At 42.8% G+C, this 19666-nt stretch overlaps 2 protein-coding genes across 3 annotated transcripts; one reads left to right on the top strand and one right to left on the bottom strand.

Moving 5' to 3' along the window:
* Positions 1-3665: 3665 nt before the first annotated feature.
* MOAP1 (modulator of apoptosis 1) lies at positions 3666-5879 on the bottom strand. The gene is given in 4 exon segments (XM_026515411.4): positions 3666-4746; positions 4749-5280; positions 5283-5476; positions 5600-5879. Coding segments are annotated over 3 exon segments (1062 nt in total). The 5' UTR covers positions 5361-5476; positions 5600-5879; the 3' UTR covers positions 3666-4294.
* Positions 5880-5929: 50 nt separating this feature from the next.
* Positions 5930-7688, top strand: LYSET (lysosomal enzyme trafficking factor). Of its 2 annotated transcripts, none has more exons than XM_026515413.4 (2): positions 5930-5990; positions 6860-7688. In XM_026515413.4, the coding sequence occupies exon 2, from the start codon at positions 6876-6878 to the stop codon at positions 7269-7271; it is 396 nt and encodes a 131-aa protein (XP_026371198.1). In that variant the 5' UTR covers positions 5930-5990; positions 6860-6875; the 3' UTR covers positions 7272-7688. The 2 variants fall into 2 exon arrangements, with proteins under 2 accessions (XP_026371198.1, XP_026371197.1); XM_026515412.4 differs by lacking the exon at positions 5930-5990 and adding an exon at positions 5997-6442.
* The last annotated feature ends 11978 nt before the right edge of the window (positions 7689-19666 follow it).

Genomic DNA, 19666 nt, shown 5'->3' with positions numbered 1-19666 from the left:
TCCAAGAGTCACATACTCTTCCAACTCAGCCAGCGAGGCGCCCCTCGATGAACACTTTAGTTTAGAATAGTTTAGACTTACAGAAAAGTTACAAAGATAGTACAGAGAGCTCCTACATAGTTCCTAGTTCCCCTTATTGTTAACATCTTATATTAGCAGGGTACATTTATCACCTCCAAGAAACCAACACTGATACATTACTATTAACTAAATTCCAGACTATTTTCGGATTTTACTTTTCCACTAAACAGATAAAGTCCTTTATCTGTTTCAGAAGCCCTTCCTGGATACCACATTCCATTTAGCTACCATGATTCCTTAGTCTCCTCTGGTCTGTGACAACTTCTCAGTCTTTTCTTATTTTTCATGATCTTGACAGCTTTGAGGAGTGTTGGTCAGGTATTTTGTAGAATGTCCTTCAATTTGGGTTTATCTGGTATTTTTTTTTTTAAGATTATTTATTTATTTGACAGAGAGGGTGAGAGAGCACAAGCAGGGACAGCAGCAGAGGGAGAGGGAGCCTGACACGGGGTTCGATCCCAGAACCCTGAGATCATGACCCAAGCTGAAGGCAGACGCTTAACCGACTGAGCCACCCAGGCGCCCTTATCTGGTATTTTTCTCATTAGACCGGGCTATGCATTCTCTGACATTAACCTTGATGTTAACTACCCAAGCTAGTACTTGCCAGGTTTCTCCACCGAAAAGTTACTACTTCTCCCTTTCATTACTTCATTCCTAAATTCAGCCCACACTTAAGGGGGAGAAGGGAGTAAACTCCACCTCCTGAAGGGGGAGCATCCACACAAATGATTTGAAATTCTTGCATAAGGAAAACCTGACTCTCCCCCCACATTTATTTATTCGCTCGTGTGTTTATACGGGCATGAACTCGTGGATATTTATTTTATACTTTGGGTTATAACCCAATGCTATGCTGTTTTTTTTGCTCAAATTGCAGCTTTCACCAGCGGGAGCTCTTTCAGGCTGGTTCCTGTTTTCCCTTTGACATTTCACCTCCTTTTGTTTTTTGAGCACTTCCTTTGTATATTTTTCATTTAAAAAATACTTTTAGGGGCATCTGGCTGGCTCAGTCAGCAGAGCATGCAACTCTTGATTTCGGGGTCGTGAGTTCAAGCCTCACGTTGGGCGTAGAGCTTACTTAAAAAAAAAGAAAGAAAACACTTTTAAGCAGAAGAAAACAAAATTATCTTTAAATCCCATCATCCCGACACAACTAGTTAGCATTTTCATGTCTTGTTGCTTACGTTTTTGAAACATAGCTTTTAAAGAACATATTTTTACTGCTTCACGATTTCATAAACATAACTGCTATTTTTGACAATTAGTAGTGCTTACCAGATGCGTAAGTCAGATCACCTTAAGAAAAGCTCTCTGGAGTCAGACTAAGTGCCCTTCTCCTGGCACTGAATCTTTCTGAGCCTGAAGCTTCTCATCTGTAAAACAGGGAAATGGTGGCGTGTCTTACAGGCTTCTGCCAGAATTGAGCCAGGCAGCATAGACAAGGACTCTGGAAATAGTTGGCCTGAGTATAAATCCTGACCCTGCCACGTCTTAGCTGGGAAAATCTGGGCAAGTTACTTAACTTCTCTGTGCCTCAGTTTCATCCGTAAAATGGGGGGGAAAAAAGGCCTTACTTACCTCTCAGTATTGTTTGACCAAACGTTCAGTGGTGCCCATGGCAAGTGTTCGATGTCAGTTGTTATTATGAACTCTGGATAGGCCTCCACGCAGGCATTATTACCTAAATTTAACTATAGAGGCTACATCCTCCAGCTCAGTGTTTCACACGCAGGAGAGGTGCACTGTGTATTAACACCTATGTGTGCACACCCAGTGTCTGTTTATCAGCAAAATGCAGGTAAACCGCTTCCTACTACTGAGGCAGCAAAGTACCTTACACATACCAACGAGATCAGAGTTACACCTTTGAATGTATCTATGCTGTCTAGTATTTAGCTTCTTTTTCCTCACCTTACGGAGGTATAATTGACAAGTAAAAATTACATATATTTTAGGTGTATAATGGCTTGATCCATATTTAGCTTCCCATAGTGGGAGGACTTCATAAAGAATGAAACCATGACCTCTAGTCTTAACAGAAACACTTTACTATGCCTCTGAATCTAAACCAATGATGTACGTCTTAAATTTGGTCCTTTGGGGTATTTTTATCAACGAGGAAGACTTTATCCTACTTTTCAGCAAATTTCAAACTTTCTTCATGCTGACTGTTTTTTAGGGACCAAGTCACTAACCCACGCCCACCCTCCTGGCTGCCCCTAGGTCTTATAGGTTCTCATACTCCCCACTTCCCATAATATCTAGTTGGCAGTTATGATTCAGAATCACGTACTCTACACTAATGCATACAAGACATACCTGAAATGTGGTTAACATCCGTTGTGTTTCCCTTGTGAGCCTGTTGGGTGCTCATACCCTTACGATTGCTTCTCTTTCTTGGCAATGCAAAGAATATGGGCCTTGCAGTAGGGCAGAGGGCAGAATTCTGGACCCGCCACTTAAGAGTTGTTTTGCCTTGGGCAAGGTTTTTTTGTTTGTTTGTTTGTTTGTTTGAAGATTTTATTTATTTGTTAGAGAAAGCATGTGCACAAGCAGGGGGAGCTGAAGGCAGACGGAGAAGCAGGGTCCCTGCTGAGCAAGGAGCCTGATGTGGGACTTGATCCCAGAACCCAAGGATCATGACCCGAGCCGAAGGCAGACGTTTAACCGACTAAGCCGCCCAAGTGCCCCTTGGGCAAGTATTTTTTTAACCTTTCTGTGCCCATTTCTACAAGTGAGAAACTGGGTTTTCCTATATTGCAGGATTTTTTCCCCAAGATTTTATTTATTTATTTGACACAGAGAGAGAGAGAGCACAAGCAGTGGGAGCTGCAGGCAGAGGGAGAGGGAGAAGCAGGCTCCCTGCTGAGCAAGAAGCCCCACATGGGGCTTGATCCCAGGACTCTAGGATCATGACCTGAGCTGAAGGCACGATGCTTGACCAACAGAGCTACCCAGGCACCCCTATATTGCAGGATTTTTAAGAGGATTCAATGAGAAAGTACATGGGGAAACTTTAATTTAGTCCAGTCTGTCATGGAGAAGCACACAACCTTTATTTCTCCCCTTTCCCTCTCCAAATTCAACACACTGATGCATTTGGACCTACTCTTTGCACTAATTTGTGTTCGATCTTGTTTCGTTCCCTCGTATATCAGTCAAAGGTCCCTCTGGCAATCTTACTCAGAAAACTACTCCCTAGGGGCATCTGGATGGCTCAGTCAGTTGAGCATCCGACTCTTGGTTTCGGCTCAGGTCATGATCTCGGGGGTTGTGGGATTGAGCCCTGCATCGGGCTCTGTGCTCAGAGAGGAAACTGCTTGAGATTCTCTTCTCTCCCTCTCCCCCTGCTCATGCTTGCTCTCTTTCTCTCTCTCAAATAAATTAATTAATTAAAAAAAAAGAAAGAAAGAAAGAAAAAGAAAACTACTCTCTACCCCCTGGGCACTGAGAGGAAAATATCCAAGGGACTAAGATTGTGTAACCTCAGTGTTTTTCAGATTTACGCTTTTGGAACCCTTTGTTCAAATGAAATCTCTCTTGGAATCTTGATATAAATAAAACAGATTTTAGAAAGGTCATTGTATTAGCATTCCTTTATTTTGTAAGTTCACATAGACCATTTTATAACACCTATTAAAATGACATTCAGAACCGGAAGTTCTGATGACACATATCAGAAACCCAGGGTTAGAGGTGATAGTTGCGAACTTATCAACCTCAGCATTTGAGTCTGCCTCGTTTTGACTGCACAGAATCAGTAAAATTGTGATTCAGACAGAAAATAATTTAGTATCTTAACCACTGTTCGTATCTTCATAATAAATGTAGGGCAATACATACCTAAAAACTATCCATGATACAGCATCACATCCGGCATGCTACCCTTGCACCTGTTACCACATAAGCTGACATCTCTCAGAGCACCACACAGATAGACACTCTGCACAATTTTGTATGATAAATTCACAGGAGTAAATCTAAATACATAAATACTAGTGCAGAACTACATCCTTCCTAGTCTAGGACACATTTGGGAGACATTAAATAGGCAGAGAGATGACAAAGGATTTGCACAGAGAACTGTACAGAAAGAGCTCCTCGGCAGCACAAGGAAGGGACTGATCAACGTCTATCAGGAGTATACTGACTGTGCTCCTACCTTCACGCTCTGCTTGCTGCCGGCTCTCCCTTCCTGGTTGCCTAAGACTCAGGAGAACCGCCCTGCTAATCCTGCCTGGAGAAGGCCCTCCTCCTGCTCAGCGGCCTCCTCAGCCTTTCTCAGCGCCAGTAGCTGCAGTAAGCCAGGGCCTGGGCCGTCCTGTGGCAGAGCAAGCTCCCTGCGAAGGGTTCTGTGGACAGCTCCAGCCAAGATCTGGTCTAGGTGGGCGTGATTCACAACATCTTTCTCAATTGCTCCTCTCTCTACCAGTTTCTGTAATAAAGGCTCCAACCTTAGCACGTAAGTGGACAATTTCTCTTCATCCTTCTGATATGTGGTCAGATACTTGATCTGCAATTCCCTAGGATTATCCATAACCCCAAATACCTGCTCAAGAGCCTGCAGGCATTCAGCGACTGTAATGAAAGGATTGTTTATCTTGAGGACATGAATAACATCAAATGCTGCGCCTCTAAGGCTCCCTAGCAATCGCCTTCTTTCTCTGCATCTGACACCTGCCACGTCTTCATCATCTGAGTAGTGTGCAACAGCTAACTTTCAAATTCTTCTTCTCCTGGTTCTGGAGGGTCACTGCCTGAGAACACGTTCAGCTTTCTGTATTTCAGGTACTGCAGGGCAGGCTGAAGAGCCTCCTCTAATGCCTGTGCCAACATAGGCGCCTGGATTTCGGGGATCATGTCCTGGCCTAGGTCAAAAGGGTCGTTTCCATATCCAAGAGCTCTGGTCAACTCCCCCAACGTTGTGCACTCTCCCTCTAAGAATTCACTTAATCTGCTTAAAAGTTCATTATCCAGGTCTGGGGGCTTAACGATCACTCTCCAGACACCCCCTTTTCCGGGTATCTCCTTACGGGCCACAGCATGAGTAGTCTCCTCAGTCAGCCCTACTAAGGCTACATTCCTGTTCTTGTTCCGCCGGAACATCCTCCCGAGCAGTCTGTACTGGCCCAAGGGCGCCCAACCAGCCCGCAGAGCCTCCTCGATTTCTGCCACAGGGCGGGGGGGGGGGGGGGGGGGATGCCGGCAACCAACAGCGCGTTCCGAGGGTTCACATCCATCCCCGTGCACCAGTCTTCTAAGAGCCTCAGCGTCATGGTGCCCCAAACAACAGATTTAAATTCTAATCTGGCCGGGGGCACTGATGCCACCGCAACGCACGGCGCTTCTCCACGGCACCCCGGGTGAGTGTCGTCAACGTCCCGACCGGAGGCTGCGAGGACAAAGCAGTAGGGTTAGCGGCAGGTGTCAGTGACCCCGGCCCCCAGAGGCCCCGCGGCCCCGCACCGGCGGGCGACCTCCCGGCCGGCCCCATTGCGACAAGCGGCCGTCTCACCCTCTCCGCGGCTCGCGCGCCCCTCGCCGCTATCCGGTTGTCCGCGCCCGCGTCCCTCGCCGGCGCAGCGGGAGGCCGGCCTCTCACGCACTCCGCGCCACCAGGGGAGGGCGACTCGCGCCGTCGCGGCGCTGAGGTCCGCGGCGAGGCACCGGGAGCCGGGCCGAGGATCGCCAAAGATGCCCGGACGGCCGCCCACGTGAAGGGACGCGCCCGGCCGCGCGCGGTCGCAGCCGCCGCCCCGGGCCCAGCCGGAGCGGTGCCGGGCACGCGCCAGGAGGCGGCCTGGCGTCACGACGGGGCGGAGCGCGCGCGCTTCCGGCCCGAGCCGGAAGTCCCGATTGTGGCAGCATCCGGGACGGCGGGCGGGCGGGCCAAACGGGACAGGAAGGTGAGATCGGGGAGCTGCCCGTCTCTGCAAGCTCGGCCGGTGGTCGCTGCCCGGCAGTGGGCTCCCGGCGCTGCGAGGCGGAGAGGCCCGGGCCCGGAGCCGCCCGCGCAGCCCTGGTCGCGGCCGCCGGCGCTGCACCCCGGCGGGGGGCGGGGCCGGCTGCTGGGGAGGCCCGGGGGCTGGGGAGCCTCCCGGCCCGGCCGGGTGACACCGGCTGGGGCTCCGGCCGCAGCGACAGGGGCCGGGCCGCCGCGTGACTGGCCGCAGTCACGCTGTGCTTAATCACAATTAGCTTGTGCTCCAGGCTGGCCGCGCTCCCATTTCTCCCAGCCGGTGACCCCGGGGATTTCTCTTATGGTGGCTTTCTCTGAAATGCCAAAACCACCCGAGTATTCAGAACTGAGTGACTCTTTAACGCTTGCCGTGGGAACAGGAAGATTTTCGGGACCATTGTAAGTGTTTAAGAGTTACTGTCTTAACGTGGGGGCTCCGACATTGGTTTGACTTGTAGAATCGAGTGTTCACGTCCAAAATAGTACGGTTAAGTCAAAAACTATTTGAACTAGAAAGGTGAAGTGTTCCTTAGGAAACCAGTTTAATTCCAGTTTCTCAAGGGAAGGTGTGCTGGACCTATTTAAGCCGAATATATAGTGATTTATTTATTCTGTGGGATTCACATAAAAAGCACTGTCAATATATTCTGAAACTTTACTTTCTCATAACTATTACATAAAACAAGCTGTGAGTTGTTTACATTTCTTAGTAAATGTAAATTTAGTTATTTCAAACCTTAAATGCATTAATGGGGAATCGTTGCCGTGACAGCATTACTAGACCCTAACTTTTTTTTTTTTTTTTTTAATTTGAAGGCACAGAGCATGGAGAATGATGAACTTCCGTCAGAGGATGGGATGGATTGGAGTGGGATTGTATCTGTTAGCAAGTGCAGGAGCATTTTACTATGTTTTTGAAATCAATGAGACTTACAACAGGCTGGCCTTGGAACACATTCAGCAGCACCCGGAAGAGCCCCTTGAAGGAACCACATGGACACACTCCTTGAAAGCTCGGTTACTCTCCCTGCCTTTTTGGTTTTGGACAATTATTTTTCTGATACCTTATTTACAGATGTTTTTGTTCCTTTATTCTTGTACAAGAGCTGACCCCAAAACAGTGGGCTACTGTATTATCCCCATATGCTTGGCAGTTATTTGCAATCGCCACCAGGCATTTGTCAAGGCTTCTAATCAGATCAGCAGACTACAACTGATTGACACGTAAAGTCAGTCACCATTTTTTCCTTACAATTACAAAACTGCCAGTACTATACGGAGCCTGATCACAAGACTGCAGTTTCTTCACAGATCTCAGGAAGTTGTGGTGGGGCAGAGGCTTTCTAAAAAGTGTGACTAGGGGGCTGTCTTTATCTGAATAATAATGAATTTTTAAGTGAAGCCTGAGATACAGTACTACAAAATCATGTTGATAACTTCAGATTTTGGAAGTAAAATCATGTCTTGTTATTTGCATTCTTTAGAAACTTGAATAAGTACCTGAACTCCTATTTTTATTCTACTGTGCAGCATAGTGATGATTCAGAAATTTTTCCTTTGGGGAAAAAATGAATATGAACATTTCCATTGTGCTTAATGTAAAAAGGTCCAAACATGGTCATAAAATTTAAATTTTATACAATTACTTGGCTTGCTTTAAAATTCTTCGCACTAAAGCACCGGTTCAACCTGTTGTAATTAAGCCAACTATTTATGCCTGCTTGCTATCAGTTTGTGAGAAATTGGTATAAAATTACTGAGGTGATGGCTGTCTTGATAAGCAAAGTTTGTGCTTCCTTTTGGTAATGCTACTGGCATTATCAGCGTTATTAAAGCTACTAGTTTTTTTTTAAAAATTACTTGGGAAGAAACTAAATGTTTGATAGTTGAGAAATCTTACACATAGAAGATGGAAACGAGGCGTTCAGTGAAAATATTTAGTCTGGTCCTTGTCAGATGTGTGACCCCCTCTAAAATACTACCAAGTCGTCATCCTTCTGATTTTCTTTTCTGGCCTAAGGTCCAGACTTCAGGCAACAGGTGAATTGCATGAAGATGTGATCTTTGTACTCCCCCCTTTGCATCTGTACTTACTACCTCATGTCTGGTACCAATACAAATAACTAAAACATGGAAATATCAGATTTTAGGACTTTTTTCCTTTTTTTTCTGGGTGGGATCAAGATGTATTTTTATACAGTTGTGTCATTAATACCAAGGAAATGTTTTACACTGACAGATTTTAATAATAATCATAACCTTTTCGGGTGCTTATTCTATTGCACCCTGTTCTAAGAGGTTTACATGAACAATCTCATTTAATCCTCTCAACAACCCTAAGAAAACAATTATCCAGATTTTACTGATAAAGACACTGAGGTAGAGACGTTAAGTAACTTGCCTGGTAAGGTCACACACCTGGTAAGCAGCAGAGGGAGAGGTATGACCAGGCGTCTGATGCTTTGTTCCTAACCACTGACCTATAGTCCTGCTCACAAATGACGTGTTTGACGGTGTTGTCCGCCCAGCCATGCCAAAGAGTGGGACTGGCATGATTGAAAGGTTTTTCTCAATTCATATGAGCTACTGAAAACCTAAAAGTGTTCTAACAACCTCAGCGTTCAGTGTTTGACTAGAATGGAAGGCTGAACGTTCCACAGCAAGCTTTACTTGAAAGATAGAGCAAGTACCTTTGCAACTCAAAAGCAGCCTGAGAGTCCTTCTCCAGTTAATCAATCTCACCTTCCCTTTACTTCTTCCAGAGGTCTAGTGACTGAAATGATACAGCTTTCGCTACAATACACCGAGTCTCCAAAGTAGGCAGCAGTTTGAAATACCCATTTCTGTGAAGGTCTGATAACCAAATCACTTGGTGTCTTTTGAGTACTTAACTAGTAGTGTGCACACTGCGGGCACTGTTTTCTGAGTGATTTCCGTGTTTCTTCACAACAGGCCTATGAGGCAGGTATGTGCTGGTACTAGCGCCATTTTACAGGAGAGGAAGCACAGGAATTAATAACTTGCCCGTGCTCACAAAGCAAGGACATGGAAAAGTCAGGATTTGAACTCAGGATGTCTGGCTTCAGATCTCCAGCCCTATCACCTCATTGTACTGCTTTTCAGAAGAAAAGAGGATAATTTGAGAAAAATCATTGAGCAGTTTCTTATTTGATTGGATTAGTCTTAAGGCAGTGGTAGTTGAAAATGATTTAAGAAAATTATTTCAATTTTTTTCATTTTATAAATGCTCGATATAATGCAAGGTTTGGGAGTTTATCACTTGTCTTATAAAGTCATTCCTTTCTATTGAAGTAGACTTTACCTTTTATACTTCAAATTCTAGTATTTGGGGATTTGGTAAGTAAGTGTTCGGTCCTTCTCTTTCAAAACCAGATTGGCTTGGTAGTAGAAATATTAGAGTGTGAGTAATGTAGTACTTCCAAATGTAATTACTAAATTTTAGATTGCAGGGTTACTATTTTTGATTATTTAGGAATTAATTACCCAAGTTGTGAATTATTCCTATTTTGTTTATGGCTATTTAATAGTTCAAAGCACTCTCTGTAGAGCAGAGGGAAAGGTGAAATTAATCTAGCTCTGTTAGATTGAGGGGGAGGTTAAACTGATGGAGAGGAAACCCGTGTATTATATCAAGTTAGTTACTTCACATTCACATCACTGTATAATAAGCAGTGAGTACAGGATTAGATAAATGGCACATATAGGAAGTGTTTCAGGGATTTTAGGGAAAAGACAAGCATCCTAATATTTTCATAACTAGTCAATAATATCTGCTTCCAGAAATGAGAAAAAGAGTTAATATCCCCTAGTTGCTTTTTAAAAAATTTTTCCCACAGTTGCCTAATAATTCACCTTATTTGCAGCCAAATCTGAAATGAAGTAAAACTTGTGTTTTTCATGGAAATATGCCAGATATTTTATTTTTTTGAAAGTGCCAGGAGACTAGATAAATTGGAGAAACATCTAATTCATGGAGCTTTAGTCACCATGTAACTTTTCTAGTTTTAAAAATGCTACCAGTTTTATTTTTATTTTTTAAAAGGGGGGGCAGGGGAGAGGGAGAGAGAGAATCTCAAGTGGACTTCACACTCAGCCCGACATGGGGCCCAATCTCACAACCCTGAGATCATGACCTGAGCTGAAATCAAGAGTCAGACGCCTAACTGAGCCACCCACACGCCCCTAGATGCCACCAGTTTTAAAGTAGAATATGTGATTTCTTAAGTTTAGAATTTGATTATATTTCAAAGCTTTTATAATTAATAAAAAAAGCTTTTCTCTCAGGAGGTCAGTCATCAGATAAAACACTTCTATGGCAGTAACTGCACTCAAAAATAATCAAACTGGTATGTCTGTTCACCATGGGTTACTGTTACAGTTTTTATTAAGATTATCTAGTGCTGATTTCCTTCTTGATGAACAATCTCAATCTCCAAAACACTGTTCGAAAGCTTTACCACAATACTGCATGACTCATTTTTGCATCAAGTGTGTGCTATCACTTTATAAATTCTCTAACATGTTTATAAAGTTCCAGAGAACTCTGGACCATGATTGGGAATCCTGCATTAGTATTTTTGTTTTGGTCCAAGACAGTGAACAGGTCTTGAATTAGAGCTGCATATTAGAATCATCCAAAGAAATAAAAAAAAACCAAAGCAAAACTCCTCACATGAGCAATGCCAAGGACCCTTCCCAGTTTTATCAATCTCTGCGAGAGGAGAAAAGGCAATTGTTTTTAGAGCTCTTCACATGATTGCATTGGAATCATTGGTCGAGAATCACTGGACCATAGGTTTTTATGCACCATAAAGTCTCAACTGTCATCTTAGTCATGTGTGTCTTTGGAACAGCTTCAACAAATTATCTTGCAGCAAGTTCACCCCAGCTATTTGAATTGCAAATCTTGAAAGAGGTGTCTATATTTTCTTAATTTTTTTTCAAGGCTTAAATAGACTTTCTTGTTACAAGTGGTGGCTGCACAGAGCAGGGCCTTATACACTGATACATGGTGTCACAGGATATCACCATGGAGAAATCAAGAAGTCATGATTGTAGAAGAGGTCACTGTAACTGCAGTCCATGATCCAACGGAAGCCAGCTAGGAATCCAGCAGACATGATCAGGACAGACAGCATGGTCGGGTCACAAGGTACAGGAGAGGACAGTCCCCTTCACTCCTGCTTCCTGTAGCTCTCCAAATGTGGCAAGACCCAGCCCCATGGCAGGAGAAAACAAAGCAGGAGGTGAGTCCAGTGGTGATATCCATGGTCCTGAGCTGTTCCCATGGCAGCTTGGAATGATCTGGGCAAGAAGCACCGGGAGCCGCGCGCTGGGCCGATCAGGCCCTTCACTCCAGGGGCAGTGTCAGCATCGACGTGACCATAGAGTAGACTGTAGGCAGCTGCCTGCTGGAGCCCAAGGTCTGGAACAAGGTATATTTTCTGGTTCCAGTTCCTCTCTTCTAGATTATCCTGAACACACTTCAGGGTTTTGCCTCCCACTCTACCAAAACTACTCTCTTGTCAAGAAGTCACTTAGACATAACTAAACCCAATAGTTAAGTCTCAGCCCTTAAATTACTCGTTGCAGTTTCTGACACACTCCTTATCATTGTGATACTTTCTTCAGTTGGTTTCTGGATCAGTACTGCCCAGATCTTTAGTGATGATGGAAAGGTTTTATATCTATCCGTACTGTCCAAATCAGTAGCCACTAGCCACATGAAATGAGCCCTTGAGATGTGGCTAGTGTGACTGAGGAACTGAATTTTAAATTTTAATTAGTTCAAATAGCCATATGTAGCTCGTAGCTACCAGATTTTACCCCTGTTCTAGACACTTCCCTGGTTTGCCTTCTTCCTCACCAACTTCTCCTGTCTCCTTTGCTGGTTCCTCCCTGGGGCTCTGCCCAGTTTCTGAATGTTGACATCCCCCAGTTCTCATTTTTATACTTACTCCCCTTGGTCATCCTATCCTGGTTCATGGCTTAAAGTGCCCAAATTTATATTACTACCTTGCCTATCTCCTAAGCTCCAGACTTGGATATTCAACTGCCTATTTGGTATTTACTAAGATGTCTTACCAGGCATCTGAGATTTAACCTGTCCAAAACCAAGCTCCTCATCTCTCTACCCACTAAAATCTGCTCGAGGCCCCTGTAAATCTATCAAACAAGTGGCAAGAGATTCTTTTAAAATGTTACTTCTCTCAAAAACCCTCCTATAGCTTCCCTACTGAGAATAACACTCAAAGTTCTTAACATGGCTTACGAAGTCCTAAGTAAGTGGCCCTTGACTATTTTCTTCATTTTCTACTATTCTCTCCACCCCTCATTCCACGCTAGCCACACTATCTTCCTGCTGATTCTAGAATATGCCAGAAAAACCTGTTTCGGGGCTTATGCACTCAGTGTACCTTCTGTCTGGATGCTCAACCCTGGCCTGCTCTATCACCGTCTTCAGACCTTTGCTCAATTGTCAGCTTTGTGAGGCTGCCTCTGACCAGCCTATTTAAAATGAAGCATCCTCCTTCCCTGTTTTCCTCCACAGCACTTACCATCACATGACACATTACACATTTTGTCAGAATCTAAACTCCATGAGGGCAGGGATTTTGTCTGTTCACTGTTGTATACCCTGTGCCTAGAACAGTGCCTGGCACACAGTAGGTGCTCATAATCACTTATTGCATGGGTGATTTTTATTGCCACTGAATACCTCTTTCATTAGACTGCAAAACAATCTGGTTTGCTCTCCAGAGAAAATAAAGGTTAAAGTTAACATTTTCTACTAAGTGCAAAGTCTAATCTGTCACATGTTCGAGGTAAGTTGAGTGGTTAAGCTTTCTCGAGTTTCAGCACATAGTGATATAGTCTTTCTGAGGCCAAAATTTAAAATGAGTCCATTTATTTTTGCCAACGGTTGTGATGTTGGTTGTCTTGGGATCTACCTTATTCATGCAGGAAAAAAAAAACCAACAACAACCCATAAACCACACTCACAAACAAGGTTTTAAGGGGTGATTAGAGCCTTAAGCAATTCTCAAGTTACAATCATGAAGATAAGTTTCCTAAGCCACCTAACATATGCATCAAGTGTCACGGCAGCCTCTTACAGCTACAGCACACAACAGCAGTGTTCGGGAGTTGAAGGCAATACCTTGGCCCTGTAAATCGCTCATTTAAGGTGGTAATGTGTTTTTAGAATTTAGTTCTATCTCCAGCAGAATTTTTGGCACTGGAGTAAATTTCTGTTTTTCTTTTTGCATTGGAGGAAATTTCTATTTAAAACCATACCCCAATGGCCTTGTTGCTGCCCCAATGTGAGCTGCTACTTTTTAAAAGATTTAAATAGAAGCTTACATTCTAGCATTCACTGTTCCCTGGGCCATGTCTTTAAATAGAGCAGTTCTGATCTCAAAGGTCACCTGAGAACTGGAATAGTTACGGCCACACTGAAATTCATTTCATACTTCGAGAATAATGTACTGGCTAGAGGGCATCTTTTTCAAGGTTAAAGCTAGGCACATCAGTTTTAGAAACACCTCCTCCCTTTTTTTTTTTTTTTAACAGCGTCCTACCTCACGTTAGCTCTGCTCACTTTTCCGACAAAGTAGTCAAGTGGGAAATGTGGATTTTTTTAAAAGTATTTATTTATTTATTTATTTGAGAGCAAGCGAGCATGAGTGCACGAGTGGGGGGAGGGGCCGAGGGAGAGGGAGTGTCTCAAGCAGACTCTGCACTGAGTGTGAAGCCCTGGGCAGGGCTCATCCCATGACCTGATCCGAAATCATTGAGTCAGCTGTTCAACTGACTGCGCCACCCAAGCGCCCTGATTTATTGTTGTTTTTTGTTTTTGTTTTTTAGAGAGGGAGAGGAAGAGAGAATCTCAAATAGGCTCCATGCCCAGCCCAGAGCCCGACTTGGGGCTCAATCTCATGACCCTGAGATCATGACCTGAGCCAGAATCAAGAGTCAGATACTTAACTGACTGAGCCACGCGGGCGCCCTTTGTTTTGGTTTTTAAGTCTAGATTAATTTTTGCCCTGAATTACTTACATGACAAATGTTTTAAACTGTTAATATGGCTGGTCTGCCCTTATTAAATTAAAGCATAACTTTTTAAAAATTAAAAACTGAGGCGCCTGCCTGGCTCAGGCAGTACAGCATATGACTCCTGATCTTCGGGTCATGAGTTTAAGCCCCATGTTGGCTATAGAGCTTACTTAAAAAAAAAAAAAAAGACAGTTTCAATAACTTTTGAGGGATAGTAACTTTTACTGCATTTGTGTAGAAAAATACTGAATATGTTTTTTAAAAATGCAAAGAGAACAAGAGTGTACAATGAAAAATCTCTTATTCCCAACCCAACTCCCTCTGCTCAGCAGCATTCTGGCTATCCTTTTAGATACCACATGTGTATCTAGCCAATATTCTCCAACAGCAGCATTCTACACACTGTTCTGTATCTTGTTTTCATTTAACATTATATCCTAGAGATTGGTCTTTTTTTTTTTTTTAAAGATTTTATTTATTTATTTGACAGAGAGAGAGAGAGAGACAGCGAGAGAGGGAACACAAGCACGGGGAGTGGGAGAGGAAGAAGCAGGCTCATAGCGGAGGAGCCTGATATGGGGCTGGATCCCAGAATGCTGGGATCACGCCCTGAGCCGATGGCAGACGCTAACGACTGAGCCACCCAGGCGCCCCCTAGAGATTGGTCTTTAACACACAGAGCTGCATTTTGGTCTTTTTAAATGGCTGTGCAAAATAATTGTATTAATATTGTATCTTTATTTAATGAACTAGGGTCTTGAGAACGGACATTTAGGTTCTATTTTTATTTAATTAACTAGGCTCTGCAAATGGACATTTAGGTTCTTTACAGTCTTATTACTAAGAATAATGCTACAATGAATGTGTTGTAAACAGATCTGTGCACAAGTGTGCTGTTATCACCGGATAAATTTCCATAAATGAAATTGCTTGGTCAAAGAACAGTACATCTAACATTTTGACTGAAGTGTCAGCTTGGCTTTCAAAGGGCTTATACCAAATCACTCACACACCATCAGTACTGTATACCCCTCACATCCTTTCCAGTTCAATATTGCATCAAAACTTTTGATCTTTCAGTCTGAAAAGTAAAAAATGGTATCACACTGTGGCTTTAATTTTAATTTCTTTGAAGTAGCACATTTTTTTCATTTAAAAGCCATGTGTATTTCTTTTCTTGTGATCTTGCTATTCCCTTCCTTTGCCCATGTCTATGGTCTCTCTGAACAGTACACATGAAATCTATAAGAGGCAATAGTTCTTAGTCATTTGTGCTGAAAATACAAAATACCTTTTCCCTCTTTTTTTTAATTAAAGATTTTATTTATTTATTTGACAGAGAGAGAGCACAAGTAGGCAGAGTGGCAGGCAGAGAGAGAGGGAGAAGCAGGCTCTCCAGCGAGCAGGAAGCCCAACGCGGGACTCGATTCTGGGACCCCAAGACCACAACCCGAGCTGAAAGCAGATGCCCAACCGACTGAGCCACCCAGGCACCCCCGTCTTTGTCTTTTAACCTTATTCATAGAATGTTCCAAATGTTTTATTATGACATAATCACATTTACTAATCTCTTCTATTATGGTTTCTGGATTTAAAAAAAAATCTTGCTTAGGAAAACTTCCTCACTCTGAAACTATAAAAACTACTACATTTTCTTTTAATACTTCTGTGGTTTTGTTTTTTACATTAAAAATCTTGATTCTAGGGGCTGCTGGGTGGCTCGGTCTGTTAAGCATCTGCCTTCAGCTCAGGTCATGACCCCAGGGTCCTGGGATCGAGCCCCGCATCAGGTTCCCCCCTCAGTAGGGAGTCTGCTTCTTCCTCTGCCCCTCCCCCTTCTGCTCTCTCTCTTTTAAATAAATAAATACATAAATAAAATCTTTTTAAAAAATCTTGATTCTACCTGAAATGTATTATGTTCTAAATAGTGAGAGATTTAAACTCTCACAAAAACTAGCCAATTTGCTTCTCATTTGTTAAAACTGAAACTGTTATTTTACAAATATTCTCCAGTTTCAATGAGGATTTTTTTTTTAAAGCAGGCTCCACACACAGCAGAGAGCCCAGTGCCAGGCTTGAACTCATGACCCTCAGATCAAGACCTGAGCTGAGCTCGAGTCAGATGCTTAGCTAACTGAGCCATCCAAGTGTCTCTTGATGAGGATTTTACATGAAATAGCCAGGAAATAATTATCACAAAATGACTGTGATCAGTTTCCTCAAACATGTAAATTTTACTTGTAACTGTCTCCTGCTACATTTATGGCAATACAGTTTTGAATTTTGCAATGCTCAACTACCCCACAATAAGTTCAAACAGGAATTTCTTGCAAACGTTTTATCACAACATAGGGATTGACAATTGAGTTAAAAAGCCTAGGTTTTCAGGATGTCTTATATATGAATACTATTGCATATATGTAAGAAAAGATACTCTACATTTGTTCAGATTGAACAATTCCACTGAGAAACAGACATATCTTTAATAGGCTAAATAGGAACTAGTACTAAAAGTACTAATACAATAAATTGAGGGCCACAAATATCTCCAACAGATTTTCTCATTTGGAAGGAAGCCTAAACTTTATTTCCTTTGAAAGTACAGCCTTCTCAACACACACACACACACACACACACACACACACACACACACACACTTTACTATCAATTGGATTTTTTAAAAAAATCTTTAAAAATTCTGAGTAGCTGAAGGAATAATTCTAACAAAGTACATTTCATATGGGGGGGGGGAACTATAGGGGGCTAGATGCCACAGAAACACACAGCTTGAGGCCCTTATATTGTCTAGGAAGCCAGGAAAGTCTGGAGGAAATGTTTAAGTTGAAACCTAAAGGATGGGAAGAACTAGACAGGCAAATGGGGTCACTTGGCTGAGGATCTGAAAGGCAACTAGTTGCAGAAGCATAAATCCTCTAAGTATGAACACTACTCCTAAATGGGACAAAGCTGATCTCTTCCTATATTATTTTCCCATTTCTTCCCATATTCAAAGTAAATTTTCTTCCCAAGTGATTTTTTAAATTTTTTTATTTATTTTGGGGAGGGGGTAGAGAGAGGACGGGCAGGGGGAGGGGCAGAGGAAGAGGGAGCGAGAGAATCCTAAGCAGGCTCCATGCCCAGCGCAGAGACCTATGTGGGGTCAGTCTCACAACCCTGACAGCATGACCTGAGCTGAAATCAAGAGTTGGAGGCTTAACCCACTGAGCCACCCAGTACCCCTTCCCAAGTGATTTTTTTTTTTTTAAAGATTTTATTTATTTATTCGACAGAGATAGAGACAGCCAGCGAGAGAGGGAACACAAGCAGGGGGAGTGGGAGAGGAAGAAGCAGGCTCATAGCGGAGGAGCCTGATGTGGGGCTCGATCCCATAACGCCGGGATCACGCCCTGAGCCGAAGGCAGACGCTTAACCGCTGTGCCACCCAGGCGCCCCCCCAAGTGATTTTTTTTTTAAAGTAAGCTCTATGCCTAACATGGGGCTTGAACTCATGACTCGAGATCAAGAGTTGCATGCTCTACCAACCGAAGCCAGCCAGGCACTCTTCTTCCCAAGTGATTTTTAAAAAAATCTTCAAACTTTCTAACTTACAAACAACAGCAATCTATCTTAATAGGTTCCACGGAACTCTATTAAAGAAATATTTCTTCAGGTGCCTGGTGGCTCAGTGGGTTGAGCATTTGCCTTCGGCTCAGGTCATGATCCCAAGGTCCTGGGATTGAGCCCCACGTCTGGCTCTCTGCTTGGCGGGTAGTCTGCTTTTTCCTCTCCCTCTGCCTCTGCTCCACCTGCTTGTGCTCTCTTTCTCTGTCAAATAAATAAATAAATAAAATCTTTAAAAAAAACAACAACACGTATTTCTTGAGGCATCTGGGTGGCTCAGTTGGTTAAGTGACCAACTCTTGGTTTGGGCTCAGGTCCTGATCTCAGGGTCCTGGGATTGGGCCCGGAGTCGTGCCCCCCCCACCCCCACTGCTTGGCACAGAGTCTGCTTCAGATTCTATCTCCCTCTCCCCCACCCACTCGTGTGCTCTCTCTCTCTCTAGAATAAATAAATCTTTAAAAAAATATGAATTATTTCTTAACATAACACAAAGCACTTTTAGAAAAACCATTATGTTGCATATGTCCATATATTTCACATTTTACACTCCATGTCTCACATATTAAAAGATTATTTATCTAAGTCTGGTGTCAAGCTTATTTTCAGCTAGTATTGTGAGGCTGATTTTCCTGTACAAAAGTAAATTCAAAAGAAATTCAGAGATTAACTGTCCTGCTTGCCTGTGGCTTATGTCTGTACCCTTAGAAGGCAGCAGACTGGAAAACTAGGCATTTCTTCTATACTGGTCCTTCACAGTGATCTTTCATGTTACACATGTAGCTCACTTAAGGAGAAGACAGTATTAGAATCAGTATTAAAATTAAGGAAAAGATCAATCAAACCTATAACCCAGACCTCAAAACACTGGACCGCAAGAGCAAATATCTTGCAATTTCTTCTTTATAAATATATTTACTAAACAAAGAAGGAAACAAAATATTCAGGAGCAAAGTTCAGCTATTACTTTAAAAATACGAACTATTTTAGGGGCACCTGGATGACTTAGAAGATCATGTGACTATTGATCTCAGGGTCATGAGTCTGAGCCCCACGCTGTGTGTGGTGGTTACTAAAAAAAATAATAAACTTTATCTTTTTTAAAGATTTTATTTATTTGACAGAGAGAAAGAGGGAGAGCACAAGCAGGGAGAGTGGCAGGCAGAGGGAGAGGGAGAAGCAGGCTCCCCACTGAGCAGGGAGCCCTATGTGGGGTTCGACCCCAGGACCCTGGGATCTTGACCTGAGCCAAAGGCAGACACTTAACTGACTGAGCCACCCAGGCACCCCAAAATAATAAATTTTTAAAAAGAAAAAATTAAAAAAATATATGAACTATTTTAACTATGCTGTTAAGTGTTTTTAAAGGATTGTATGAAGACAAAGATTATTATAAGTCAATAACTGAGTCGAAGTGCCAATGTTAGAGACACTATCACAAACTAAACAAGGAAATTTCTGACTATTTATAAAACATTTTCTAGTTGATATTTTTTTTCCTATTTGGTATTGCTTTGATTACATAAATGCACTTAAGTGGAAGGCTGATATTTCAAGTAAAACAATACTTTAAAGATATGAAAAGGTATCTGAACTCAGTTTCCTTAATAGCATGTACTTTGTAAGCTATAGATTTCAGAATGTGTAACTGGGAAAGCACTACAGTAATCTTTTTAAGGCTATGTGTACAACCCGGCTCTACCAATTGTTAGCTCAAAGTCAGGGCAAACACCTATTCCAAGATTCAATTCATCTCAGAAATAAATCGTATAATCTGTAAAGTCATACAGAACTCTAAAATTCTATAACTATTTGTATTTCCTTAGATGCACGCTACTTGATTTCTTTGTATTTTTGCTATGCAAATGAATCAGGAAACATGCACAGTAAATAAAAAAACGCCTTGGTCCCACTGACAAGCAGAAAGG

The sequence above is a fragment of the Ursus arctos genome, unplaced genomic scaffold (assembly GCF_023065955.2).
Source record: "Ursus arctos isolate Adak ecotype North America unplaced genomic scaffold, UrsArc2.0 scaffold_25, whole genome shotgun sequence".
In the NCBI taxonomy this organism is placed as follows: Eukaryota; Metazoa; Chordata; class Mammalia; order Carnivora; family Ursidae; genus Ursus; species Ursus arctos.
The sequence above is the reverse complement of the archived record's forward strand: the minus strand, read 5'-3'. Positions and strand labels throughout refer to the sequence as shown.